At 41.3% G+C, this 27,862-nt stretch overlaps 2 protein-coding genes across 4 annotated transcripts in view; one reads left to right on the top strand and one right to left on the bottom strand.

The window, feature by feature from the left end:
* Positions 1-15,582, top strand: part of USP9X (ubiquitin specific peptidase 9 X-linked) — a 105,771-nt gene extending 90,189 nt beyond the window's left edge. For all 3 annotated transcript variants that reach the window (XM_080612037.1, XM_080612036.1, XM_080612038.1), the window contains 7 exons: positions 1,398-1,583; positions 3,274-3,494; positions 4,561-4,649; positions 5,318-5,474; positions 5,855-6,067; positions 6,518-6,613; positions 8,080-15,582. In XM_080612037.1, the coding sequence (XP_080468163.1) occupies positions 1,398-1,583; positions 3,274-3,494; positions 4,561-4,649; positions 5,318-5,474; positions 5,855-6,067; positions 6,518-6,613; positions 8,080-8,214 (1,097 nt within the window). In that variant the 3' untranslated portion in view covers positions 8,215-15,582. The remainder of the gene's footprint in view (positions 1-1,397; positions 1,584-3,273; positions 3,495-4,560; positions 4,650-5,317; positions 5,475-5,854; positions 6,068-6,517; positions 6,614-8,079) is intronic.
* Positions 15,583-21,450: 5,868 nt separating this feature from the next.
* On the bottom strand, positions 21,451-25,981 carry RPL8 (ribosomal protein L8). Its single transcript, XM_080613652.1, has 6 exons — positions 25,858-25,981; positions 25,415-25,558; positions 23,665-23,806; positions 23,011-23,229; positions 21,836-21,951; positions 21,451-21,650 (listed from the first exon to the last, which is right to left on the bottom strand). Exons 2-6 carry the CDS (start codon positions 25,550-25,552, stop codon positions 21,492-21,494), a joined length of 774 nt encoding a protein of 257 aa, XP_080469778.1. The 5' UTR covers positions 25,553-25,558; positions 25,858-25,981; the 3' UTR covers positions 21,451-21,491.
* Between the last annotated feature and the right edge of the window lie 1,881 nt (positions 25,982-27,862).

Genomic DNA, 27,862 nt, shown 5'->3' with positions numbered 1-27,862 from the left:
ATATTCATTAGTCCAAATGGGAGTTATTTCAGTGTTTCCTCATTGAATTCAGTGACACACACACTCTCTCATTCACTCCTCTGGAAGCTATTTTGTGTGGGTAGACAATTTCAAAGTAATTTAATTTCCTATCTGTAAAGTTAATCTAGGAAATTAAATTAACATGATTTCACTTACAATATGTGTTGCTTTCATATACTTCATCTACCAAAGCATTCTTGTCAGGCAGAGGTCCATTATGACCCCCAAAGTGGATTTAATGGATTTAATTACAGAGAAGAGAGATCTTCTAATTTACCTTTTCTCCTTCACTAGCTTTTCATAGTCAGTCAGTGCAGTTGAAGCCTCTGACTAGGAAAGCACTCAGAAGCCAGATTGAAAAGCGTAACTAAATTATATTTGTGGGTCTGATCATTATCTACCTGCAAAGATAAAGCATGTAATTATTAAGCAGTTGTGCTCGTCTTACTACTATTACCTGAAGGCTTCTCTATGGATGTAGGGTATTGATTCAGCAAAATCAACAAATGCATCATTCCTGCACCACCTCATGTTCTGTGAAAAAAATGAAGTTCTTTGACAGTTTGAGAAATTAAATCATATATTGTTCACATCACAGTAAGTGAGAGATCAGTTCTACAAAGGATGTAACCACAGAACTATCTAATGATCAAAAAGATTCTATAAAAGAGTGCTTAGATTTCTCCTTATCATACAGATGGTAGGTAAGGCCCAGTTGTATTTCAGAGTAAGAAAAAACTTGCATATGTATAAAAAATCATTACTTTTAACCAATTGAGAAAGAGAATACAAGATCAGAAGGGACATATCAAATTTAAATAAGTACTTAATGTAGTATGTGCAGGGTGTTCTTGCAATGAAACTAGCTGTATGGTTTGGATATTTTGGATAGGTTTTTTGGCTGGTTTTGGAGGCTTTCTCATTTGCTTTTTTGTCTTGTCTTCAATTGATTTGTCACCCTTACACTTACTGCATAGTATGACACAGTTGGAAATGTCTTAAATTTGTAATTGAAGTATTTAGGATGTGATGGAAAAATTACAAAATGTACTGTGGGGGTGTTCATCCTGTCCTGGGCCTTGCAAAGATAAGATTAATTCTTTGTCCAAAAGACTTCTCTGAGGCTTTGCTATTAATATAAATGTTAGTTACTAAAGTGCTAATGAGCACAGTTAACAAATTGTAGTCATTTACAACTCTCCTTCAATGTGATATTTCAACTGAACATAATTTTCTTGTGCATCTTTACTGATGTATTTTTTTCCTCAGAAAACATAAATGATGGTTATGATAAAACCCTGCAACTGAAAAGTAATTTATCATGTAAATAAATAAGATACATCTTGTTTTTCTTTTCTCCCCCCACCGCTGTAAAGGTGTAGCAGAGAAGACACAACTTCTGAAACTAAGTGTTCCTGCAACCTTCATGCTTGTGGCTCTGGATGAAGGTCCAGGTCCTCCAATTAAATACCAGTATGCTGAACTGGGGAAGCTGTACACTGTTGTGTCACAACTGATCCGTTGTTGCAATGTGTCATCACGGATGCAGTCTTCTATCAATGGTATAGTGAATATTAAGGTTTCCTTAGATTAATTGAATATATCAGTTAATGTCTTTTGTGCATATTTAGGTATTATGTGTAAAATGGATTAGCTGGAAAAATATTTGCCTTTTATGTTCAGCAGCTCCTTTTGTTTAACAACCAAACTCTTTGTCATAAGCAAAACTAATTTGCTATACTAATGCACAAGATGGAAATCTGTTCCATGGCTTATGCTTCTTGGCTTATTCCTTAAAGATACAGGAAGATAATCAAGTGGTAAAGTAGTATGTTGTTGATTATAAAATAGTAATGATTTTAGAATAGTTTAAGCTCATTTTAAAGAGCTGCATAAAGATCTTTCGATTCTGAATAGGCAATGAAATAATAGATTACTTTCATGTTGCCAGTACAGAAGTAATCTGTACAGGAGAAACACTAGACCAGGCTCTGAAACAGCTAATACTGCTTATCAGTAAAGAGACCTTGCATTGTTGTGGATAGGTCTCAGAAATTATTTGGTGCTTGTTTGTGCTCAAGACAACAAACAGAAGCCAGCACGCCAGCACTCTAACTTAAAACAGATAATCAGCTAGAAATTGATTGCCCGTAGTATGAATCATTAATAAATCCAGTAGTGCAATTATTTTTGAGAAACAGTGACAGCATACTGGCCTACATTGACTTTATAGCTAGCATATACATGTTCTGTTAAGCATATTCTAGAAAACCTAATTAGTAATCTGTAGAGAAGCGATTTAATGGCAAGATCATTACAGCTTGATGTGTCAGGCTGTGAAGTCAGTAGGGGCTGCAATGTGTTATACTAAGATTAACGAACTGAAAATTTTACTGTGCTATAATAAGCTTCAGAACCGTTTGGCAATTTTGATTTGGTTTTGTTTCCAGTGCTCTATTTGAGACTTAACTTGAAAGGTATTCTACTTACGAAAATATGTTCACTGTACTCATAATGTTGCACTAAAAAATTTAGTTTGTATGAACATTATTGTAACTAATTATGATTACTGTTGGCAGAGTAAAGTTATTTTTTGCTTCGAGATATTAAGCTAGAAAAGTTCTGTCTTGGACTTTAGGGCATCTTCAAACAATAATTCAAAACACTGCTAAATTTAGGAGTATCAGGAGCAAATCAGCAGTCTTGCCTTACACAAAATGAAGCTTACTGAATAAGATACATTATTTTTTTTATTCTTTCAGAAGTATGTTCTCTACACTCTAGAGCTTCAAACAGGGCTGTTCTGACTTACATATTTCTCTGAACCGTTTCCCATTGCCTATGCAGTAAATAGACCTTGTGTCCTAAAATATGATAGGTTTTTGCTGTGTTACACAATCAGCAAAGCAGATAAGCTTGGGAGATGGGAGGATTTCACTAAGAAAACTCCATAATTTCTCTTCTTGCATATGAACATGCCTCCAGCTGTTTTGCTTTGATTGTCACTGCATAATCTTACCTGAGAGGGAGAAGTAGCTCTCTCAGGCAGCCAGTGTCTGGCTTCACAGTTGGAAAACTTAGTTATTTCATACCACAGTATCTTTCAAAGAAAATCAACTGTGGGTTGTGTGGTTGGTTGGTTTTTCTTTCTCTATCTGTTGTTTTTTGTTGAGTTACACCAATTTCTATTTTGTTGTGTCTACATTGAAAATGCTTTAGAACCTTTTCATCTGTAATAACTGTTTCTTCTAGGTAATCCCCCGCTTGCCAACCCTTATGGTGATCCTAATTTATCTCAGCCTATAATGGCACTTCAGCAGAACGTAACAGACATTTTGTTTGTGAGAACTAGTTATGTGAAGAAAATTATTGAAGATTGCAGCAACTCTGAAGAGACCATCAAGTTGCTTCGTTTCTGCTGTTGGGAGAATCCTCAGTTCTCTTCAACTGTCCTCAGTGAGCTTCTCTGGCAGGTAAAAATAAAAAGCTAGGAGAAAGATGGGAATATAAATGTGTATGGCACGATTCTGTATTTAGATATAGGAATGTTGCATTAAATAGTTAACAGGTGGTTGATAAACTTTCCTGAAGATGGCAACCTTTGTCAGTATTTACAGTCTTAGGTCTGTAACTAAGTACTTGGAGTACTACGCGAAGTCATTTTATGAGTTTAGGAAAGCAATCAACCTGTTCTGAGTTAGGAGCGCTATGTTAAAGATCGAAAGTAACTAGGCTGAGGTGGTCTTTATGTATTGTGAAAGTATCATTTCCTAAATCTTTTCCATCATTATCCCTAAAAGAGCTTCTTATGTTGTGTGGAAAATCAGAATAATTTTGTAAGATCTCCTTTGTATTTGAGTACATTCATAAGATTCTTTGTTACAAGTCTGCAGAACATGCTTGGCTTCAGGCTCAGAAAGTCTTTTTGGACTCTCTTGGTTTTTTTTCCTTTTTCAGTCTCTATAAGGTTACTTACGCTTTCTCACTCCAAATAAAACTTTACTATTGCTCATCTTTATGTTCAGCCGTCCCCCCCAACCCCCCATGTAAACATGACATTTTTCTATGTCCTTTTGTTTGGCAATTGAAAGAATCAGAATAAAAATCGCTTCACTGATACTTCGTTAGCCATGTGTTTTACATTTTAGGATAGCCTTTGAAGCTAATATCTAAAAGCAGCAATATCATGAAAAATACTGTTTTGTAATTTTGTTTTTCTAAAGATACTTTTTAAGGTAGCTTCTTCAGCATGGACATGCTTGGGGCTTCATTTTAGTTGTGTTAGAAATTCATCAGGAAACATTTTGTCCTTTGCAAAACTTCCTGTATTGAAAAATGAAATAAAACCCAACAAAACCACAGCCCCTGGAAAGACTGACACAATCAATGTAAAAAAAGAAAAGTATGCATTGTATCTTCAAGTATCATTTAAATTACAGTGAAGTTCACTTCAGATGAATTGTATTCTTGTATTGCACCATGTAATCTCCATGCTTCAAGGAATGCTTTCTTACATTCTCTGCATTTTTACTTTTTAAGGTTGCATATTCATATACATACGAGCTTCGTCCTTATTTGGATCTGCTTCTACAAATCCTTTTAATTGAGGACTCTTGGCAAACTCACAGGTTAGTATGTACCTGTCTTTCTTATAATTCATCATTATTATGTTTTGTACAGCTTGTTTCCCCAGTGGTTCTTGTGCTCATCCTTTCAAGAGAATTGTTTAAAATCTATATTAAATTAATAAAGCATTTTTTCACTTTTATCTCAATTTGTGAGATAAATCAAAAACCTCAATTTTTATGATAAACCTATAATTTTTCACCTTGACCTTCCTTAGTAGTCAGAAATCTACTTCTTGGTCCCATAAACCCGATTTTTCACATACAAGAGTGTGCCATTTAGGCTAAACTCATTGGTATTTACTGTGAGGTGCTTGGATTGATTCTTAGGAACATCTCATTCAAGAGAGTCCAGCGATAGCCTGGTCTGACTCCACAGCACGTCAGTCGTAGCAGTGATACCAAGACATGCAAAAAGTGTGAACTTTGGGGAAAAACGTATTTCATACATAAATGTTCTCTATGTGATCACATTTCAAGAAAATTTTAACTTTAGTATATTAAATATATTAAATATTCATCCACTTTCAAACCTAACTTTTATATGTCTACAGAATAAGGCTTTTGTAAGTTGAGATTAAAAAGGTTTAATTATTGTAGATACTGACTAAATACTAAAACTCTTTAACTCTTGAAGTTTTGGGGGTTTATTTTGGTTTTCTTTTTTGTAGGATTCACAATGCACTTAAAGGAATCCCGGATGATAGGGATGGGCTGTTTGACACCATTCAGCGCTCTAAGAACCATTATCAGAAAAGAGCTTACCAGTGCATAAAGTGCATGGTAGCTCTCTTCAGCAACTGTCCTGTAGCCTACCAGATCCTTCAGGTGATACCTTTTGTCCTGTTTCTTGCTGCTTTTTTTCCCCAGTTCTATGTTAAAAACAACAAACAATCAATGAACTAAGCCCTGAAAAAAAAACCCCACCATTTTTTAGTTTTCATCACCTTGATGAAATTGTGACTTTTGAGTACAACTCAGTTGAACCTTCCTGTATCAGAAGCTCATTATACAGGATTGAGAGCAATTTGGTTAAATTTGGACTCATGATTCTGTGATGCAGCTGCAAATCCATAGATTTCATTTCAAATTTGAAGTTTTCTTTCTTTATTTCTTTCTTTCTGATAGCTGATGTATAGGAAGAGAAAAATCCTTCTATTTTGAAGAATAGAGGAAACCATTCTGAATTGTTAATTTTCCTTCTGCAGAGCAATGGTGACTTGAAGAGAAAATGGACGTGGGCAGTAGAATGGCTTGGAGATGAGCTTGAGCGTAGACCGTACACTGGCAACCCCCAGTACACCTATAATAATTGGTCTCCACCAATACAAAGCAATGAAACATCAAATGGCTACTTCCTAGAGAGATCACACAGTGCTAGAATGACTCTTGCAAAAGCTTGTGAACTCTGTCCAGAGGAGGTAAGGAATTCATTTGACTTGTGGTAAACAAAAAAAATCTGAGTAAAGTGCTTCTATAAATCATGAACCTTAGCAACAGTCACGGGTCATTATAGAGGTACCAAATTTTATAAATCTGGATTTCTATTTTTGTGGTTCATTTATATAACTTCATTATGTTAATTTACTTTTATTACTGTTTCTGTAGGCATCTGCCATTTAAAGAATTAGCAGTATAAAATTGAAAGTAGCCATTTAAAGTAGATTATGAAGGGGTCTGTTTTTCCAATAATAAGTTGATAGTGAGAATTTTTATGTAGTACAGTAAAAGCTGTGGGTGACACAGTGGGGTGGAAATTTTTCCATTTTTCAGGCATGACTGAAAGGATCATTTGGATGTAGAACTGGCTCTGGATAGAATAACCACAATACATCTTACCTAAGTAAATGAAATCCTTTTTCAAACTTTAGGAACCAGATGATCCTGATGCCCCAGATGAACATGAGTCTTCTCCACCTGAAGATGCCCCACTGTATCCCCATTCACCTGGTTCCCAGTATCAACAGGTAAAAGCTCATAGTTGAACCATTTATTCGGAGTTCCAGGTTAGCTTTTTTTAGCATTTACGGTAAATTAAATTATTGGCATTTAGCCAGAAGCGTGGTGGTGTTGTCCACTATCACACTTGGAGGAATAAAGATACAGATACACCTCCATTTTGCCAGCAACAGTTTCACCATTAGAGCTTCAGGTGAAAATCTTAATGTTATCAGATCATGGATTATTTGTCCATAGAGCAGAAGGACAGATGCTATCGCAGTCTGGTGCATACTGCATTTGATTCTGTCATATTTGTTGCTATTGATAATATTTTGAGAGTTGCTTTCTTGGTTTTAAATAAAAATCAAGCCTCAAGGTCTGAATTTCAGTTTGAGTAATTGGAAGGCTTTCAGAAAAATGCAGGTGGCTGTTACGTACGATTTGTGCTATGAACACTGATTTCTAAATCTTAAGTACCTATAAAATCTAAACCTGGTTTTATGTGAAATGGCTGCTTTGTTAATATCTTTCAGTGGAAAGCCAGATCTGAAAAAAATCATGACCAGTTTTCTTACTGAACTGACTAAAATAGTAGATGCCGCACTTAGTTGTGATTTTTTGTTCCAATTCATTTTATATATTCCAAATCTGCTAATTTAATTTCCTTTCCTGCCCAAACCCATTTTCCCCTCCATCTTGCTTCCCCTACTTGATGTTCTCAGCAGAGCAGTTGGTAAGTCATGCAGATTTTCCCACTCCTTCCTGAGCTCCTGAGTTCAGACATATACCGTAACCTCACCATTACCCGTTTGATGTGTTCACCTTCTTGCAAGAGATGGCATTTCTCACTAACACACACAATCCTCAGATTCCTGGTTTCTCCACAGTTAGTTAAACTCTGCAAAGGGGTAGGTTAAAGAGTTGTTTTCTTTTGCCAGATGTATGTATGACTTTTCAAATTGGGGCAGAACATCTGCAGAAAACTATCGGTCTAGATTTCATTGAGTTCTGTAGTATTAAAGTTTTCTTCTCAAAAATTAGACACAGGTATGCTTTTTCCATTGTCTTAGGAAAAAAACTCAAGCTGGTTGAAACTGCTGATAAACATGCACAGTTTAATGTCCACAGCACATAGGCAGCCTCTTTCCATCTCTTTTTTTTTCTTTTTTACTGCCTTTGCTTTGCATGTAACTGTTTATTATTCAAAAGCTGAGATTGCTATTTCTAAAGCAGATATTACTATTTCAGGTAAATCCTTTTATCTTTACAAGTTGAAAATTTTTTTACCTTCAGTGTAAATTAAAAAGGTAAGTGAAAAGTGTGATTCAGGGGAATGAAGGAACTGTGGTGTGTGTTCATACAGATACTACTACACGAGAAGTTCAGTGGGCTTGAACATACTTTTCGATCTGAATGTAAAGGAGAAAACACAGCAATTAGGAAACAGCTCGTAAGTTTAATGTCCCTTTAAAATGTTTATGCTTTATTGCAGAATAACCACGTGCATGGACAGCCGTATACAGGCCCGGCAGCACATCATATGAACAACCCTCAGCGAACTGGCCAACGAGCACAAGAAAATTATGAAGGCAGTGAAGAAGTTTCCCCGCCTCAGACAAAAGATTAGTGAAATGCACATAATCAATTAACTTGCTCCATCAAGACTGTGCACCCAGGCCTTACAGTCCAACCTTTCTCTGTGTCTGGCTAATATTTAAAACTAGAAAAACTATTCCTAATCAACATGGAGTGGAGAGTCTATTCACTGTCTTATCTGCAGAAAATTGCTGTCAATATATAACCCGCCTGCAGTGGAAAGTGTATAGTGTTTTGTAATAAATGGCCTGATGCTAATGTGTAAATGGCAAAGGTGTATATAGTATATTAATGTTTGACTGTTAATTCTTGAGCAAGAAACTTTTTTTTTTTGTCTTGATGAGACTCACAGATCTACAAAAAAAAAAAAAAAAAAACCAAAAAAAAACCAAAAAAAAAAATTTCTTGATATATCTGCTGCGTTCTGCAACCAGTGTTGCCTGCCTCATGGCAGTCGGATCAACTCCTTTACGAAAAAGCCTATCCATGTCAACCACAAGAATAGTTTCATGTTAATTCTTTGCCACTGAAGTCGATTTTACTATGAGCAACGTAATGGCTGGTAACCTTTTAATTATTTGGTTGATGTGGAAAATTGGTGATGTAACATTGTTTCTAGATCTTTTTTCATTGCCTTTTTCATTCTGGTATTAGGTTAATCACTTTGAAGCTATAGGTATGCTGTAACATTTAGCATGGCTTCACACCAAGTTAGTGTAGCCAATGAGGGGAAAAAAAAAAAGTGGTGACAGCAGTTGTCCCAATGTGACAACTGCATTGCTCAGAACTTTTTCTTCTTACACCTAGACTATAAAATGGGGAGGGAAAATGTGACAAACAAGTGGTTTTCAGTTTCACATATGTTCCTCACATCTGATGTTTGACAGTTCTGTCTCTGGGTGGGATAAAGAACACTTAGTTTTCAGTAATAGGAATTTAAAAGATTTAAAACCAATATGCAAAAATTTGCTATGCCAGGATGCCTGGAGCATAATAGACTGTATTTGGTGTGCTTGTTTTGTTTCTTTGGTAGAGCTTATTAGATAAACTTCTAACACTTTCCTTCTACTGCATCCCAGTGAAGTGGAAGTCAACGAAATCACACAGTACTTGTGAGTGCCACTGCACCAAGTTAACTTGCTGGTTTTCTGCTCATTCACAGTTCTACTTGAAAGCAAGAATTGTCTTAGCTCTTTATCCATTATACAGGAAATCTTAACATTAGAAGCAGGGTTTAATTATAAAAGAAACTACTGGTTAGTCAAATACAATTCTGAGGTATCTCTGTTCCAGAATAAACATTTGTTTAAAGACTTCAAGAACCGCATCAGTAAATACTGTATTTAAATGAAAATTGGTAACTTGAATGTGTGTAATTTTTTTGGAACCTGTCTAAAAACCAAATACCCCTGCAAAACAGATACAGCCCACCCTATACTATTTAAATATTTTGCTGTTTTATTTTATAGAAATTATTTTGCTGAATTCACAAATAGAATTTGATTTAAGAAGAATGTTTTGTCCTGTGGTGTGTGTTGGGGTTTTTTTTGTTTTGTTTTTGGCCTTTTTTTAATGGACTGCACAGAAACATGAGTTCTGTGCAGTGGCACGATGCTGAATTCTGGAACAACAGTCACATTGAGATTCTGTGCACACAAAAAAATTGGCCCTTAAGAATAAAATAATCAGGACAATTACACTGTAAAAGTTTCTTAATGTGATTTATCTTGTACTTTTTGTATGTTTTTATATATACATATATATATTTAATGAGCACAAGCTTGATGGTGTTTTTTACAAATAAGTTGATAGAAACGAAGCTGCTTCTCAAATTAAAGGTCTGTAGTTTTGAAATGGACAAAGGGAAATTTGGTTGCAAGTGCATTCTTATGCATTTAGTGTAACAAAGAAGGAACACGGAAGGTTTTTGAATATACTGTGTTTCAATGATCTCTTTTATGCTTCCGTGTTTCCCTTGTGCTCAAGTTAATTCAGATTTTTTTTCATAGTTTTTTAGTAATACCATTTTACCTGGACTTAGTAAATCTGGATAAAGCATTCCCACTTATGTTTGGGAATGCTTGCTGGAGGTTTTAACTCAAAAGTTCTACCCTAAGTGCTCTAGCTGAAAGAGTTCATATTTATTTGGACCAGTATTGTTAAACAAGCTATCTCAGAGGCGATTATTCTGTATTTTTTACTAATAGGTAAATATATAAAGTGCTAGTTCAGCCTTGCCAAATGTGTTTGCTTTTAATAGTGCAATGATTGTAGAGACATGTCAAACCTGTGACACTTCAAGGCTGGGACTCTTCAGTCATACACCCCCTGTCCCTGAGTTGAGAATGACTGCAGTGGCAGTTGTTTTTCAGGTGGCAAATGGAGAATATTGTGCATCTTTGTGACTTTGAAGAAGGATAAGCCTGTATTGTTTGTTGCAGCTGCTGCTTCTGAAAGGCTGGCTACAGTAAGGGGTGCAATGTTCTCTTCACTCTGGGCAAAACAAGTTTGAATTGTACTTGATGAATATCATACGAGTAAAAAGCTTCATATGCACATTACTGTCACAGCATTTTGGCAGCAGTCATTTTCGGGTGCTATACAGTACCTCATTGTTGATGGCACACTTTAAAGTACTAGTCCTCAAAGTGCCTAAAGATTTGATTTCTCCATTACTAATTTTAGTCCTCTCTTCTATTTAGAACAGTTACTAGGGGATCTCTGGTCTTCCACAAAATGAGCCAATAAATAGTAAAGTGATTACTCATGTTCCTGACAATGTAACATCAAATACATAGAAACTGAGAATTCATAGGTGGTGGTGTATGGTGGTTAATGTGTAGTTTGACCGTAAGTTTACTAAGCAGAATTCCTCCCTCTACTACATTTGGATTTAGGTTGTTTAGTGACGAAAGTGAACTTTTAACACTTGCTGCTGTTAGTGTTAAAAAAAAATCAGTACAGCCATATATGAAAGGAATTCAGTTACTATTTGTGCATCAATACTTGACCTAAGTTTTCGTCACAGAGTTGGTCACCTACAGCTGTGTTACCCCACTGACAACAATGGGATTGCACGGGATTCAGTCAAAGCTTATTTGCCCTCCAGAACCTACTTCTGTGGTGGTGCACAAGCAGGAAAGGACTGTGCTTGACTTTAAATTTTTCAGATTATTTTCCCTGCTAACTTAACCAGCTCTGAAAATTGAAGTTCTGTGCTTTTAAAGCTAAGTGCTTCTTGCTGAAATTGAGCAAGGAAGAAATGAAATTCCACAATGACATTCCTTTTTTTTTTTTTTCCTCCAGAGTGAGACTTGTAGACCGTATGAGAAAATTATGTTACAGTAATTGCTGTTATGCCTTTTCAGCCACTTTGTTGTGCCTAGCTTGTGTGTTTTAGCTTGTGTCATGAAAAAGCACTTAGGGTTCCAAAACTTCCTATATATTTCCTAAGTTCCAGGAGAGAATGACATCAGCCATTCGGCCAGAGCTAAAAAGGGCAAAAATCGGCTGCTGTAGCAATGAACTTCATTTTTGTTTCAATCAGTTTTATCTACCTCTGTGTGTTTTGCCAGAAACGAATAGGCTGGTGAACTGTGTTGAGGCAAAGTGGCTCAACGTTTTTGTTGGGCTGTTTCAGTCACTAGGGACTGATTGCAGAGAGGCTTTCCATGCAATTACTTCAGCTTCAAACGAAAGTTAAAGACTAGCTATATAAATTAGAGGAAGAAGTGGCATGTTGGGAGATCTGCAGGGTAACCAATTAAGTGTTTAAATATCTTTGTTAAACCTTGTTAGCCCACATTTGCAAACCCACACTGAAAGCAAGTTCACCTCTGTGATGAAGGACACACACCTCAGTTTTTGGGAGGGTGAGATGCTGATGCTGACCTTACATTTCTGAAGACAGGTGTGGGAGTTTCCTATTTGTGGCCATGCTTCAGCACAGCATAATTGAGACAATTAATTTTTGCTCCCTGTCTTGCTTCCTGTGCTCTCTCCATCCTGTTCGTGATACTGCTTTTGTCACAGCCATGAGATCTTGGGAATAAAGTAAACCTGACTTCTCTCTAGAGCACGACATGAGAGGCTTTCTGGGGGAGAAGTAGGAACCGTCTTGTAAAAATGCTGCATGCTGGACAGTAGTACTACAACAAGCAGAAAGCAAGGGGAACAAACCCAGCTGCATCCTTCTGCGTGATTTCTATTACTCTTGCAAGTGGTCTCCTGAGGAACATGACAGCAAACAGCTCTTTAAAGCGCAGTGCATGTGCTTTTCTGGCTCACAGCTAGAGTTGATCTCTAGTAATGCAGTAAAGATCCCTGGGCAGCAGCAGCACAGGCAACACACCCTCTATGCCCTCCATACTATTCCAGGGTGTGCATTTACCTTCCTTCCATTGCTCTGTAGGGACTGTCACCTTGACAGATTCATTTACACTGAGACTTGCCCTCCCTCACAGACCAGGCAGCTCTGCTGCACTAGAAGGGCTTTAACTCAGTCTGAGCACTGTCGGTTTTACAGTGTGCTACTTCTTAAGGTTAATACTATACACATCCTTTTATTTATAAGATACAAGAACTTCCCTGGGACTAACTTTTTAAAGTGTCAAATACTTCTGTCTTTTTATACAAGAGGAGTGTTCAGTCCTGCCTCTGCCATGTCTTTACCGTACGTTGATCTCAGAACTGTGTTGATGCAGATTCCAGTACTTAAATTCAGAGGAGCTCCCGTAATCTGATTTTTCCAATGCAAGCTGTGGTGGAGCTGTGGATTTCAATTGTGTTTGTATGGGTCCTATTGATTGCAGCACTCTAAGAGTTGAAGTTGGTGATGTGTTGCAGTGATCAGGACAGATAAGTCAGCAGGTAGCACAAAAGATGGCTCTTACTTGCTTTGTTTACAGTTGTTTGCAGACAATTAAAACAAGCACAGGAGAGCTTATTTCTGAAGGAGAAAACCACTCCTGAGTAAGGGCTAATTTTTCATCAGATTTTAAATACCCAACTCTGTATTTTTTAGCTTTATAATTCCTTAAAGCTGCTTTTTAATACTGAAACTGGCCTACAGGCTGTTTCCGTGGAAGAATTTCATATAGCCTTAGTTACATTAGCACAATTCTGAAACAACAGCATCATTCTTCAATGGTCAAAATAATGTGCGGATGTCTTCTGGTTTTTAACAATGAGCTAACCTTGAATAATGAAAATAGGAGGAAAAAGAAAACAGGTTCTATGAATTTGGCCAAATTCTAACCATAGAAGACCATCCACTACAGGAAAATAAGATCATTCTCTTCTTTTCTGTATCTATACTATCTTAAATATCTGATAATTTTTATTCTTAACCTACAGCTGCTATTCCAGTAACTTGGTTTATGTTGCCCCAAGCTGTGTAGTTTGCAGCTTCCTGATGCATTTGCAGTTATGTCCCCTCTAGTCCTTACCGGAGCAAAGTCTTTGAATGGCTGGTTTTCCCATACAAGGCACTTGGCCATTCCACATTTCCACTGTCACTGTAGTGATGTGCTGTTCCTGTTTTCGTACAGTGACCAGGGCTGGATGAATGCTGCCCAAGTGTGATTTCACCTGAGCCATGAATCAAGCACTTATGTTCTTTTTTTGGTACTGATACCTCTGTGGATGCAGCTTTTGAAGGCATTGATTGCATTTTTTGTAGCTTTATTTGTTGACATTCTGCTCAGTTCTTGTCCTTCACTCCTAAATTCCTGTCAATCATTTCGTAGGATTCTTTCTTACCAAGTTTCTCACTGTGGATTGCCAGGATCATTTTCTATGTAATACTTCTGTATTTTCTTGGAATCAAATCCCTTCACTTGCCATGATGGCTTTTACCTTCCTTTCTGCCTAAACCTGCTGTTCTGCTGTTGGCTGCTACAGGAGAGCCATGTTCACCAGGGCAGCAGAGCCTTTTACAGGGCAGCAGCAGCGGTCACAGCCTTGACAAGGTGAGCTTTGTCATCTCTTAAATCTTCTCAAAACGTACGTAGGATATGAAAGCTGTATGCTGTGGGCAGCAGTCTTGAATTCAAACAGCTTGCAGCTTACTGGGGTTTAGATTTGGGGGTTTTTGCTTCATTTTCTGTCTTGAACAGTTAGTTCCTACAGGTGAATAAAACCAATAGGTCTCTCTGGAATCTACTTTGGAAATAAGGCTGATTGAACACTTGGACACTTCCTAATACACTTGATTGTATTTAAATTGGTAGGTGCTTTAGAGTCCTTATTCTTCTGGAAGCCAATTCAAAAGCTTAGAAACACAAAGACAGGTCGTCAGGATTTAATGATACTCGCAATTCCACCTACCTGTCCTGCTGCGAGACTCAGGACAGGTGAATGGCAGAAATGGAGATGTCTCATTGAAGGGAGAGAGGTCACGCTTAGTGAAGCCCCTGGGGAACTGGAAGTGCTGAACGTGCTTTGCCTGGCCTCGCACACACTGCTGCGTGTGAGCCCTCCTGAACCTCAGGCTTCCCCCTGCACGGAAGAATTGGATTCTGGCAGGAAGTTGATTAAGGAGCATATAAAGCATATTTTATCCTTCTGCTCTAAGATCTGTACCGAGCTGAATCCTCTGGGCAAACAAAGACAGGAGTGAGCTGAGCGAGAGGCCTTGCGAGCTTGTTCTGTTAATACTTTCTACCTCTTGACTTTCATTGCTGAGCTGCTGCAGGCTGATGCGCGGGGAGGTGGCTTTAGCAGAGTGACAACAACTTCTGGGTCAGGCCAGTGCGGGTGCAGGAATAGCTGGTCAGGCTGGCACAGGGCTCCCTGCCCTCCCTGGGGATGTGTGAAATGGTCTGGAGCGTGACTCGGAGTAGGTGCTGATGGTTTGCATCCAAACGAAGGGACTGGTGTTTTTTCAGGTGGCACCACGTGGACTCACAAACGCTTCTGCTCAGTCTCTCGTGCTACCTCCTTACCCATGTGAAGTAGCATGAAATCTGTCTGCCAACTAATACTGTTCAAGCAGTGCAAGCGCAGGGAGGTGTATCGGTTTGTAGCTGTGTTGATACAGTGAAGGTTTAGAAATGGGAGATGTCAGTGTGAAAAGACACTATTCTGCAGATCAGCCCAGGTGTTCATCCAGAAAGGAATGTTTCCAATTGCTACTGTGGTTGTGTGTAAGATTGAAATGCTGAAAGAGAATTGTGTAACCCTCCCAGGCTGAGTCTGAGCGACACCTGGCACTGTCCTTCTGAACACTTCTGCAGCCTGAACCAAAAACCTGCGGTGGGAATGTAGACTTACCGTGTAGCTGTGGAAGAAAACCTCAGTCGTGTCACTTCTCTCGGTCTTCAGAGCAGTCAACATGACTTTTGATGTAGGTTTTAGATTATGTATATATACAAATCTGATTGAAGTACCAACAGCAAACCATAAATAAAATGTGGACTTAACTGAAGAATGGGCCAGTGGAGGCCTCTTGTGTTGAATTTATTAAAATACCATGTAATGAAGTTGTGGATGGAAGAGATTCGCTGTGATGAAGACAGGGAAATAAAGCTGGGGTGTCCTCAATTCGGGAAAGGAGTCAGGTTCGCCGTTGCCTTTGCATCTGTTATAGCACATAAGGACCGGTTCGACTGCACTGTAGCTGCTGGAGAAGAGTTGGCTGCTTGGGAATATGCCCAGGGGTCATTCCACCTTCATGCCTGCTGAGGGCCAATGGCTCCTGTAAATTGCACTTGCCTTTCCTTGGTAGCAAGTGGTTATTCCAGGGAGAGGTGCCCTTTCACACTCCAGGTGCCAATGATCCAGTTGCTCTGCTCCACCAGAACAAGGGCCACCACATGAAAGGACTTCGAAGTGGGTGCAATGGCGAGCTGATGGAAGCCTCTGGTTTACCGTTTGCTGTTAGCATGGTTTTGAAGACATAACGGAAAATACGAAACAATGGCAAATTACTGGGAATGTATAGTGTTAACATCAAATTACAAACTACTTAAGGCTCCCAAGGAAGCAGGTAACACCTGAGTTTATTATAGGTCTGTTCAGGTGATGTCACCCATCTGAACAGACGGATGTGCATGTGAAAGTGAATGTGTTAGCAAAAAGAAGAATCCAAGAAAAATTTTGGGTGCATTCCACTGGATCATTACAGGCTAGGAGGTTTGTTACAAACTGGGAGAAGAAAGCTTTTGATCAAGACAGCAAAAAGGTAAAAAGTGCCTCACACAGATGTGTTCTGTTCTCACATTTCTCTCTGAGAATTCATTCATGCCACAGCATTAAAAAAAAATAAATAAAAAAAAAACCCAATTTTTCATTTAATTTAATTTCCACGGTGACTGTGAAACACACAATGATTCATCAGTCACCTGAAGCCTTTTAGAATGTAGGCTCCTGTGGGTTTTACTTCAGCTGAAAACACGACCCAAAGCATTACTCTTGGGTTTGGTACTCACTTACCTGGTAACTTCAACACGAGAGTTACAGTGCTGTTGCTGAGGCTTGTTTCCCTCTCTTCTTTTTGCAAGAACTCTCTGGATGGGTTTGCTCCAGCCTTGTTCTACCTCACGTGGTTTCCTCACATCTCCCTTTGTACTTCCTCCCTTCCCGCACCGGTGCGTGGCGGGCTGTGAATCCTCTGCAGGGTGGGCACTCAGGTTCCGGCTGTCCCGGTGGGGTGGCAGTGAGGAGGGCACTGGAGGGGTGAGCCTCAGCCCTGCCCACCTCTGGGTGCAGCCTGGCTTCAGCCCTGTGTGCCTGGGCACTTGTCAGCCAGGCTGCTGAGGTATCAGAGGATGAGCAGGGGGTGGGAAAGGGAAAATGATGTTAATGAGGGCATTCTGTTACGATGAAAGAATTTGTGATACGTGTCGATGCTTATGTAGGACCTGATGGATCTCAGTACACCCTCAAAGCATAAAGAAAATGCTGGTTGGTCTTTCAGTAGGGGAGAAATTGAAGCCCTGCTAAAGCAAGACTTTAGTGTTTCACTGGTTTGTCTTTTATTTCTTGTATCTTTTTCCTTCTTTTTTCTTTTAGCAAACAAAGCCTTACGCTGGAAACAACCATTGAAATTACCTAAAGAACACTTAACATCTTTCTGTAAAACAGCAGTTCGCTTCATTTCAAGGTTTCTGATGTCCCTGTAACAATGCCAATCTTCACAGAGATGATGATGATTTTTATTACTATTTTAATACTAAGCCTGCCTGTAATGTTTGAAGTTGGACTGTATATATAGTAGCTCATGTCCTCCGTGCAGCATAACAGATGAGAATTGAGACACCCATCCATGAAGTAAGTATCCTTGATATAAACTATATGAGCATATCTGTGCATTCTGTCATGCTGATAAGAACAGCTGGTTTGAGCAAGAGGTTGTTGAATATGACACACATTTAAAATATAATTATTAGGGGTAAATATAAAAGCATATGATGAGTTATGGGGGTAGGAGAAGCACAGGACCATGCAAGGATGCCATGTGCTTTCTGTTGAGCCATGGTTTGGGTTTATTTTGTTAACTCAGCGTTGAAAGTGTTTTGGGAGCTCAGATGCCCATCCACTTCACCACCAGGTCAGCAGATCTCTCCACTACTGTCTGCGGTCACCAACTTCTCACCACAAAGGGGTGTTTGGAGCTTGGGGTGGAGGGACCTCCCTGCCAGGTGGGAGCTTGTGCCTTTGGCAGACGGCAGGGAAAGGGAGCAGCTTTCATTTCTTCTGTTGGCACCTTGTGGCTTCCCAAGTGGTACCCAAGCTGTGTAACATCACAGTGCAGCAGCCATCTGTATACAACCACGGTTGGAAATTAGGGAGGCTACTTCCAATCTGTTCACTTCACTTTACAGTAAATCTCTCACCTGTGAATCTCAGGACCAGCCATAGATCATGGTTAAATACACCAGATCCTGTTGTATTTAATGTTCTTCATATATCAAGTGTCCAAACACTGTCCCACTCAATACTGCCGTGTTTGCACTGCATCTTTGTTGTTTGAAAGCAGTAAGCCTGCATGGATGATCTTGCCAGACAAGGTGGTAAAGGAAGGCGCTGGCATCTTTGCAGTGTCCCTGTCTTTTTTAATTTCCAGTTTCTACAGTGTAAATCCAGAAGGAGCCACCACCCTGTTCAGCTGAACCTCCTGCCTGCTGCAGGTGCTCCATTCGGCCTGTGCAGAGTCCAGTGACTGACATTAACTTCAATCACAGTTTCATTTTCCATTCAGTGCTCTCACAGATCCTCCCAGGCTGAAATAAGCTCGTTGATGCTCAATGATGGATTGTTATGTTTGGTTTTTTGTTATTCTTATTACATTATTAATTCTCTAACACAGAGGTAACATAATAACATAGTTATTTCTCCTGTTGTGTAATCTGCTGGAGTTCAACTCCTTGTCTTAAATTAGGCCTTCAGTTTGGAAAACAGATTTCAGTTCATCACTATTTTTCATTTTAGATTGGTTTCTTTAGAGCTGTTTTTTCAGTCATTCACTTTATTTAATTCTCTCTTTCCTCACATTTATTTTCATGAATTTTTTAGCACCCTTGGTGCTAGGACTGGGGAGAATTTTGCCCTGGAGAATGTTTGTCTTGTGCTGTGGTCACTTGCTAAGATCACTGTGGCTTTTTTAATGTAAGTTACATTACTGGACTAAAAGTGTCTGTTTAGAGTAATTTCTCCTCTGAATTAAGTTCTGGTATTGCTCTTCTGTATTTTGCCCTGCCAGCTCATTTGGCAGCCTGGCTGTTTCATGTTTCAACCATCGAGGCTGAGGACTCCCATGGATGTCGGTGGCCTTTGTGCCACCATCACCATGCTTGTGGTGCGGTTCCACCAGTGTGGGGGTTCCTACAGCCTGATGCTTGCAATTGTAAATCCTGCTCTGCATGCACACATGCACTTGTGGACTCCTTGAAATTTTTCCAAACACAGACTCATGTAAAATTCCACCTCTGGCTTTATCTGTTCCTGCAACTCAGTTTGGGTAGTCCTGTCCTGCTCTAAAATGGAATGTGCGTTGCCCCAGGCACAATGTTATTACCTATTCATACCCTTAAATCTTTCATGTGTGGCCACAGGGGCACCCTGACTGGCATGAACCCCCTGCTCAGCAGTTAAGGGGTGACATTTAGAACATGCTCTTGGCTTTTTCACAATCCTGGCTTTCACTTTCAGGTAGTCTTTCCAAAGGGGAGGTTAGAACTTGGTGTGCATCCAGGCCTATGGGATGCAAATGTGAAAGGTAAGTCTCCCATTTGTAGTAAACTTCGTAACAAGAAACTGTACTTCAGTAATTGTTACTTGCAACATAAGCAATTGTACCTCTGTTTGGTGAATGGACTCAAACCTTCAAAATCCTCACTACTGTATGAATTTAAACACTTCAGATCTTGCATCCTGTGTATTTACATTGTGTTTGTAGCTGCACTGTAATATGGTACCTCTTTACCCGTACAATTACTCTGTACCTCTAGATTGCACACTGCTCCTCACAGCTGCTGGCTGTGAATGCAGCCAGAGCCTGGGCTCAGCAACAAAGGAGGCAAGTGTTGTCGGCAAGGATCTCCCTGTTTCTAGGAAGCGTACGGAGTCAAACCCAATAGCCACTAGAAACCATGGTTTCAGCAGGTCCTTTAGGTGCATTTAATGCAAATTATTCTGGCAGTTCTTTGTACCGACAGCCTGAAAGTACAGCTCTCATGGGAGGAAATGCATTGTGAAATCTGTCTTAACCTAGCTCTCGTCAAGGTAATAATTTGAACATTAAGTACTTTAACTGTTCTTCCAATAGTTTGGGAGTGTTATATTTAGATCCAAGTCAGGAAAATACAGGCGTATAAACAAGAACCTCTGATGTGATGGCAAAAACATGAGATCACTTTCACTTACCTTAGTGGCACTGGGGGTATATATAAACAGGAACACTTGCCATTGCATTTTATTTTTTTTTCCCAAATGTGATCTGGTGCCTTTTTTCTTCAAGGTACATGGCTCTGATTTTTTAATCCCTTTCCTCCCTAGCATGCATGGCCAGCTACATTATAGTGGGTGGATAAAGGTAGCTTTTCTTCTTGCTTTGCATTCCACTGGATTCCTATCAGTACAAGTTCATACTTGTATGTGGAGGTTTGGCACCAGCATTTTGGGATCAAAAGCATTATTTTGATTCTGTATGTGAACATGAGCTACCCTACACCTCAAGGGAATAGTATGCTCAAAAGAGCAAATAGGCTTTTGTGTTCCATACGCATACTCTTAAGGATTGTTGCTTTACTGTTTGGGAGTATCTAGCCAGTAGAGGAATCCACGTGTGTTCCTGCAGCACTGCCAGTTCTGCAGGAGCTAATCACAACAGAAGAAATGATACCTTTAAAGGGTCTGTGACCAAGTCAGCATAGAGCACCTGGACCTGACTACATGCCTCTGCTGCTGGCCTGCGACAAGGGTGGTGCTGCATGAAGTCAAGACAGCAGGCTAGGTTTGAGCACTCTGCTGAAGCTGCAGCAGGCAGGGAGGTTTACCCCTGGGTACCCCTCAACAAAGTGTGCTGTCACCCCATGCACACACCCAGGCTTCTGCAGCGCCAGTCTCAGCTGAGCCATCAAGAAAACAGCTCCCTAGTGTGAAGCAGCACTGCCATTACCTGTTATCACAATACCTATGAGTATCCAGTCAGGAAAAGCTGGACCCCACTCTGCAGAATGGCCTGCAAAGGAGAGGATTTTGAAGCTGTTTCCCCATTCCACATATTGATGAGTAAAGGTGGCAGGTTGAGTTTGTGTTTAGACGGAAGCACCTTTGATTCTGTTGAAGCTTGATGGTTCCAAGAAGAGTCCTAAACTTGACAGTAACAGTAGCTGAAACGTACCTCCTGTAAGTTCTACAACTCTCACAAGCTCTTCCTCCAAACACAGCAGGTAAAAAAAATGAAAAACTATTAAGAGTCTAGGAACTTGGAAAACTGAGCACCCTTCAACCATTTCAGCCAATAAACCTGGTAACCAAGGAATTACTTGATCAGTCTGTTCTGCTCAGTCAGGCCTAAGTAACCACAAAACTAGGCCAGTGTTTACATCACACATGGGCACAAGAACATCTACAGACAGTGTTATTCCAGCCTATAGCACCAGCTCACAGACTGAAGTGCTGGCTGAAAGAATTCCTACTCTTCAAGGTGGGGAAAAAAAACAAAAACCAAACCCAACCTTACCTCCACTCACCACTTCCCCTGCTGATATTATCCCTATTTGAACCATAGTTCAGCAACAGGTAACTTGAACTTCACACAAGCTATGTTTTAAGAATTTATTCTGTAAACTCCATAGTGGGTCTTTAGTTCTCCTTTTCCTGCACCGTCTTTGTTCCACGCAGCCTTCCGGTACGGCGGGCAGCAATGAGACCAACTTTGCGCCCAGCAGGAGCATCTCTCCTGATGGTTGAAGGCTTGCCAATGTGCTGATGGTTACCACCACCAAAGGGATGTTCTACAGGCTGTGGAAAAGGAAAGCAGGTAGTCAATATAAATAAACTAATAATGATGCTTAAAAGCAATAAATTGATTTAAGGGATAAAAAAACCACCTTCTTTCAGGTATGTGGTAGACAGCTTCAGACAGCAAACAAACCCCTTCTAAACCACGAAAAAGGAAAGTGAAAACTAATGGAGAATGGACTCACATTCATGGCCACACCACGGACACGTGGCCAGCAATTTCTCTTTGCCTTGTATTTGTGATAGGCACGGCCAGCCTTCAGGATAGGCTTGTCAATACGACCTCCACCAGCCACAATCCCTGGGGAAAAAAAATAAAATGCAGGAATAGTAACACACAAATACAACAGACAGGAATGCAAAAGAGTGTTTAAGAACAAGACTAACTCTTAATAATATTCAGTTCTAAGAATGAACTTCTAAATCTCAGCTCATACTATCTATATGCTGCCAGCTGCTTTATTTAAATGCTGTCATAAACCCAAAGTAGCAAACATCAACCAATCCCAGGTGTGTGTATTCAAACTCGCATTTTCCAGCCAACACTACCAGGGAGGTGGGACTCAAGCCACCAGCCATACACCTAGTGCTCTGCAAGGGGACATACACCTTAATCACTGTTTCTCAATCCATACATACAGAATTGAGACCTTACCATTTTTATTCCTGCAATTTCTTGGGTAATGGTAATAACAGTTTTTCAATTAAAGAAAATGCAAACTGAAAGAGTTCAGGGGCCTTTCAAGAACTTTTACGGTTTAATATCTAGTTATTTCATTATTTAGTCAATTTTACTAGAGTAACAGGACATAGATTCAGTGTCTTCTGTTGAGAGGCAGGCACATGTCATTTGCTGGCTGAGCACAGCAACCATCTCAGCTGTCAGTCAAGTGTACAACAAACCAGGTGAGACCTCTGCTTCCTGACAATGTTATTTTACTTCCTTGCCAGACCTTCCAGAACACTTTGTTCTACTGACAACACTCCCTAGTACACAGGCTCAGTGTACCAAAAGCAGGAAACCATCAGCAGTGTTTTCTATAGAGTTCTTCCCCAAGGACTGTGGATTTTACAGGCTGAGCAGCTCCATTACAGCTTGAGGACAATGCGCATCTACTTTTATGTCCTCTCACTTGCACAAACCATCTTCAAACTTAAAGTTATCATTAACCAAAAGCAATGCATGCAAAAGATACAAGTCAGGCACCTGTGCACAGGCTGTACTGGTGCATAATCCTGGTCCAGCCTGTAAGTAATACTACTTTCAAGACAGAATTAGAACCTGGGGCCCTCTTTGAAATCTTGCTTAGCAGTATGCCAACTCAGGTAACAAGAGAAGTTCACAGTTGTCACTCATTACCAACAACAGCTCTGTTTGCAGAAGAAATCACTTTCTTGGAGCCAGAAGGCAGCTTCACCCTCGTTTTCTTTGTTTCTGGGTTATGAGAGATGACGGTGGCGTAGTTTCCAGAAGCACGGGCCAGCTTCCCACGGTCACCTGGTTTCTCCTCAAGGCAGCACACGATGGTCCCTTCTGGCATGGTGCCAACAGGTAGGACATTGCCGATGTTCAGCTGAGCTGCAAAGAGCAATCAGAGCATCCACAGCCTCATTCAGGCTCCTCTACTTGAACTACAATTCCATTTAACATGGGCAACGTACACAGAAGGGTACTGCACACACACTTCAGCAGTGACAGGCAGAAGCACTTTTTGTTGTCTGATCTGAAACCCAAGCCCCACCCTCAGTGCAGCAGAAAGGCAGGTAACAGGGCATCTGGGTACAACAATCAAAAACTTGTCAAAGACTGGAATTAGGCTTGTTAAGAGTCAAAACAGGCTGCATGAGGAGATGGCAATCTCCAAGAAGGATATCTAGGTCTGCTTAAAGCTAGCGGAAGCTGCTGCAGTGTCACAGCTCATAACAGCACTCGGCCATCCCGTTTCAGACATCTCTTTCAGCACTCTGAAACTGCTCAGGCAACACCGAGCACACACCTTCAACCTTAACTGACCTTTCTTGCCGCAGTACACGAACTGCCCAGTGTGAATACCCTCCGCAGCAATGAACAGCTCCGTCCTCTTCTTAAACCGGTATGGATCACGGAAGGCAATCTTGGCCAGTGGAGCGCCTCGGCCAGGATCATGGATGATGTCCTGTTGGAACACAGGAGTGCTTTAGAAAAGGGGACAGCGTTTGTCATGTGTTCTGCAAAAACCAAAGAACTAGGAAAACTGGAGATGATTACTACTGAGGTAATTCTCACCAGGATCCCCTTCCTTGGAAGGATCTTGATTTCTTCTGATGTGAATGAGTTGAAGACTGACAGAATACAACAAGTATCTGTACCACACTCTGGTTCAGTGTGCTGCCTGAAACTAATTGAGTCTGAATTGGCTTATTCCTGACATTGTGCAGATAGCAGATCTCCCCTTAGAATAAATCTACTTTCACTAGTTAGAATCATAAAATGATTCTGGTTGGAAAGGACCTTAAGATCATCTAGTTTCAACCCCTGTGCCATAGGCAGGGATGCCTCACACTAGACCGTATCACCCAAGGCTCTGTCCAACTTGGCCTTGAACATTGCCAGGGATGGAGCATTTACCACTTCTTTGGCAACCTGTTCCAGTGCCTCACCACCCTCACAGTAAAGAGCTTCTTCCCTATATCTAACCTGAACTTCCCGACCACTAGTTGCCCAACCACCTTTGGGGAGAGACAAAGTTGGATATCAGCAGCAATTTCTCCAAGTGTTTTCTTAGAATGGCAGGGTTTCTCACCTTCTGGTATTAAGTACACTGGAGTTACCCAAACCCAAAGTGAGGCACCCCAGGCTTACTGTTACTTTTTCTCTTGGAAAAATATGTCAATTCTAATCCTTAATTACACCAACATTCCAACACACAAACACGTATTTAGACCACAGCCAAGTGATTCAAGCTTTTCACAATATGTGTGTTTTGTAGGAAAGCTCAGATGTGGCTGATGCCCAGTATTACTGGGTTTTTTCTGCCGTTTTCAACCCTGTTGGGCAACCCAACCCCTTCCTTTCCCCACCATACATTACATACCTACAAATGTACCTACCTACTTTTTATCATAAAACTCAGTTACAGTGAGCATGAAAAAGTTCCTTCTCCAGCCTGAAGATGACCCAGCTCTGACAGGCTGAAGAGACAGCTTGATCAGAACACCCAAGCTAGGTACCTAGTGGCACTGTTTGCAATCCAAGTCATTGATGCATGAAAAATACCTACAGCACACCTGAAACACTGCACTCTACCCCAAATAACAGTCCTGCCTTGCCCCCACTGCTCAGGAGTCAGATGATGGATACAACTTAGTGTTAATGAACGTTGATTTATTTTTTTAAAAGATTAAACTATGTGGAAAACTCTCCCCCCCTCATGTTTCACAGGGTACAGGGAGTTCTTAGGTGATATAAAAGCACACTGATATTCCTGAGTTAGCAAAATTCTTACCAGATCACACTACTATCTATGTGCTGCCAGTTTATTTAAATGCTGTCATAAACACAAAGTAGCTTAGCATGTCAAGAAACGTGACTTATTTAACAACACAAGAGAAGCCCCAGTGAGGAGCAACCAAACGGCTTTTAGCACAGCTGACAGGCCTTCAGCTACCTTGCAAAAGTAAGGCGCAAAATGATGCTCACCTCAGGGTCTCATGCACCTGACGACAATGCCACTAAGAGCCCTTCCAGCCTCCCACTCTCCCTCGCGCGCGGCGCCCGCCCCTACCTTGACGATGCCCTTGATGTAGCCGTGCCTCTCGGCGAAGTCGACGGCGCGGAGCTTGGCCGGACCCTTCCTGTGTTTCACGTGTGCGCGGAAGACAGAGCCCGCGCCCTTCCTCTGGCCCCGAATCACACGTCCCATGGCGCCCTGCGGGCAGAGGGCAGCGCGCCGGCACCCACTGTCAGCAACGTCCCGAGCGGGGACACCCTTTCCCCATCCCCTCCCTCTAGGTCCCCATAGTCCCCGCAGCCGTCAGCGCCCCTCCCCGGCCGCACCAGGCCGCGGTCCGCGCACCCTCTAAGCCGCGCCATGGCCCGCCCGCCCCCAACCCCAGGGAGAAGCCGAGGGGAGACCAGGGGCAGGCCGAGGGCAGCACCGGGGCGGGCACCGGCGGCGGGCGAGGGGCGGATGGCGGCGGATGGGAGACGCGGCCACACCGATCCTACCTCCGCTCCGGCCTCACTCGGAAAAAAGGAAGAGCCGACGTCACCCCCGCGACAAGACTCTTCCGGCGCGGGGAGGACTGGCGGATGTCGCGCTGCCGTGACGTTCTGTGGCGCCGCTGCTACGCAACCATGCTCTGGCAGGGCCTGAAGAGGGAGGGCGCTGCTCTAAACTGCTTAGTCGGATTTTTCATCTGTATTAATTAGGGAGTAATTGAGTAGCGCAAAGCGGAGGTAATCGTCTGAGTGTTCCTGATCAACCTGTCTACGCCCTGGAAGGGGAAACGAAAAGTGCTTTAAGTTCTTTAACAGCCCGCTGGGGTTTCAGCATCAGAGGCTCTTCCGGAAGACGTGGGTCACTGCTGGATGGACTGTAGATTGACTCATGGAAATAGGACAAGCTCATCGGTGTAGGCTGTATATGCAGTGGTCCTCCTTGCCTTGAACTGAGAAGAACCTGAGCATCCATCATTTCTTGATAGATAATCTGTCCCATGTTCTTCCTGGACAAACAGGAGTCATGCCTCAGCAGAGGCAAAAACTCCTCATGCATCTCAAGGGCTGAGAGAATCAGCTGCCACAGGTAAAGATGTTAGTAGAGCCATTTGCCCAGTCTGCCTGTCTGCTGGAGGTCACTGGCACACTAACAAACAGCCGCTGTGTCAGCTCCTCAGCCTGAGCTCTGCTTGGCATGCTAAAGCTCAGGTTACGATAGACTGCCACTTACTTCACTTTACAGTGATACACTGTGAGTATCTTTGATTTATGGTTCCTGCTGGCTTCAGTTGGGGCAGGAGTGTTTTGCTACTACATCTGACAAGAATCAGATGTATCAAGAATATCTGAATTTCCAAATAATGCCCATTAATCAGCAGATTACGTTGGTCACTCCTCTTTCATGTTCTCAGCAAGGACGTAAGATAAGTGGTTGTCTGATGATTTAGTACAGTCATTTGTTTTATTATCCTGTATCAGCTATACTTTGTATTAATTTTATTCTTATTTAATGCATGGTGCAGTCTTACATACTGCTGTCACCATCTGTGAAGCTGCAACATTTCAGGTGTATCATGGGCTTGGCCAGCCTCCTTGCTGCTGAGGTATGGCTGCAACATGGAGGGTAAGGCTGGAACCAGAATAAGCCCCTGCTCCTCCCTGACAGCTTTTAGGATGTTATGAATGTTGTTAGAAATGTCCATACCATAACAGTGTGAAGAGTTCAGTTAACCATCACAACAGATGCTGTTTCAGCCTTTCCTCCCAGTAATGCTGAATGTTATTACCTACTTGTATCACCTCAGACTGTGTTTGTATGTACCTCTGGATCACAGCATGCTGCATGCCCAGGGTTCCAGTGCTGGTATCATTCAAGCTGGCTCTTAAGTGCTTTTCCATCAGGGTAAAGCAGGAGGAGGATGGCAGTAGTACGCATCTGGGTCTTGCCTCTGTACCCACCCATGATTTCCTTAGGTACACGCATGGATGCAAAACCAAATAAATGTGAGGAAGTAGTTTACACCTGACTGCAATTAATAAGTACTGTCCTGGGTCTGTCAGAACCGTGTTCCTATGGGTCACAACCTTTGAATCTTGGTGCTGAAGGAATGCAAGTGTTGGGCACTACCAACGATCACTTACTCTGTTAAACTTTCAGGAGGCAGAGGCAGTACCATGGTGTAAAACAGGGTTGTTTTCTTCCTCACTAAGCTCCCATTCCCTGGGCTGACATAGTCACCCCAGAACCCACCCATGAGGGATTTCACTGCATGAGGAGAAGGTGGCAGTGGCATAGGTACAGCAGGACAAGCCTGTGCTGGATAACACAGCGTGACGCATGGGGCTACTGATAGCAAAAGCATTGCCCACCAATATAGGTATTGCATTGTAACCTTGTTGCTTACCAACAGCACTGCTGTCTAGCAGCTGTTCTCTGCTGCAGCTTTGAGTCCTGTGATTTTGGCCTTCAGGATATCATCTCTGGTGACTGCAACTTCTTTGGCTTAAGACA

The sequence above is a fragment of the Psittacula echo genome (assembly GCF_963264785.1).
Source record: "Psittacula echo genome assembly, chromosome: 3".
Taxonomy (NCBI): Eukaryota; Metazoa; Chordata; class Aves; order Psittaciformes; family Psittacidae; genus Psittacula; species Psittacula echo.
This window is presented reverse-complemented; position numbering and strand designations above follow the sequence as displayed.

Bases quoted from the DNA above. Each gene is read 5' to 3' on its own strand.
- RPL8 (XM_080613652.1), bottom strand. From the start codon at position 25,552: ATGGGACGTGTGATTCGGGGCCAGAGGAAGGGCGCGGGCTCTGTCTTC. The intron at 23,230-23,664 runs GTCAGTTAAGGT...TGCTCTTTGCAG, and splicing joins CGTGTACTGCGGCAAGAAAG to CTCAGCTGAACATCGGCAAT. The intron at 21,651-21,835 runs GTGAGTCCATTC...CCTTTTCCACAG, and splicing joins TCCGTGGTGTGGCCATGAAT to CCTGTAGAACATCCCTTTGG.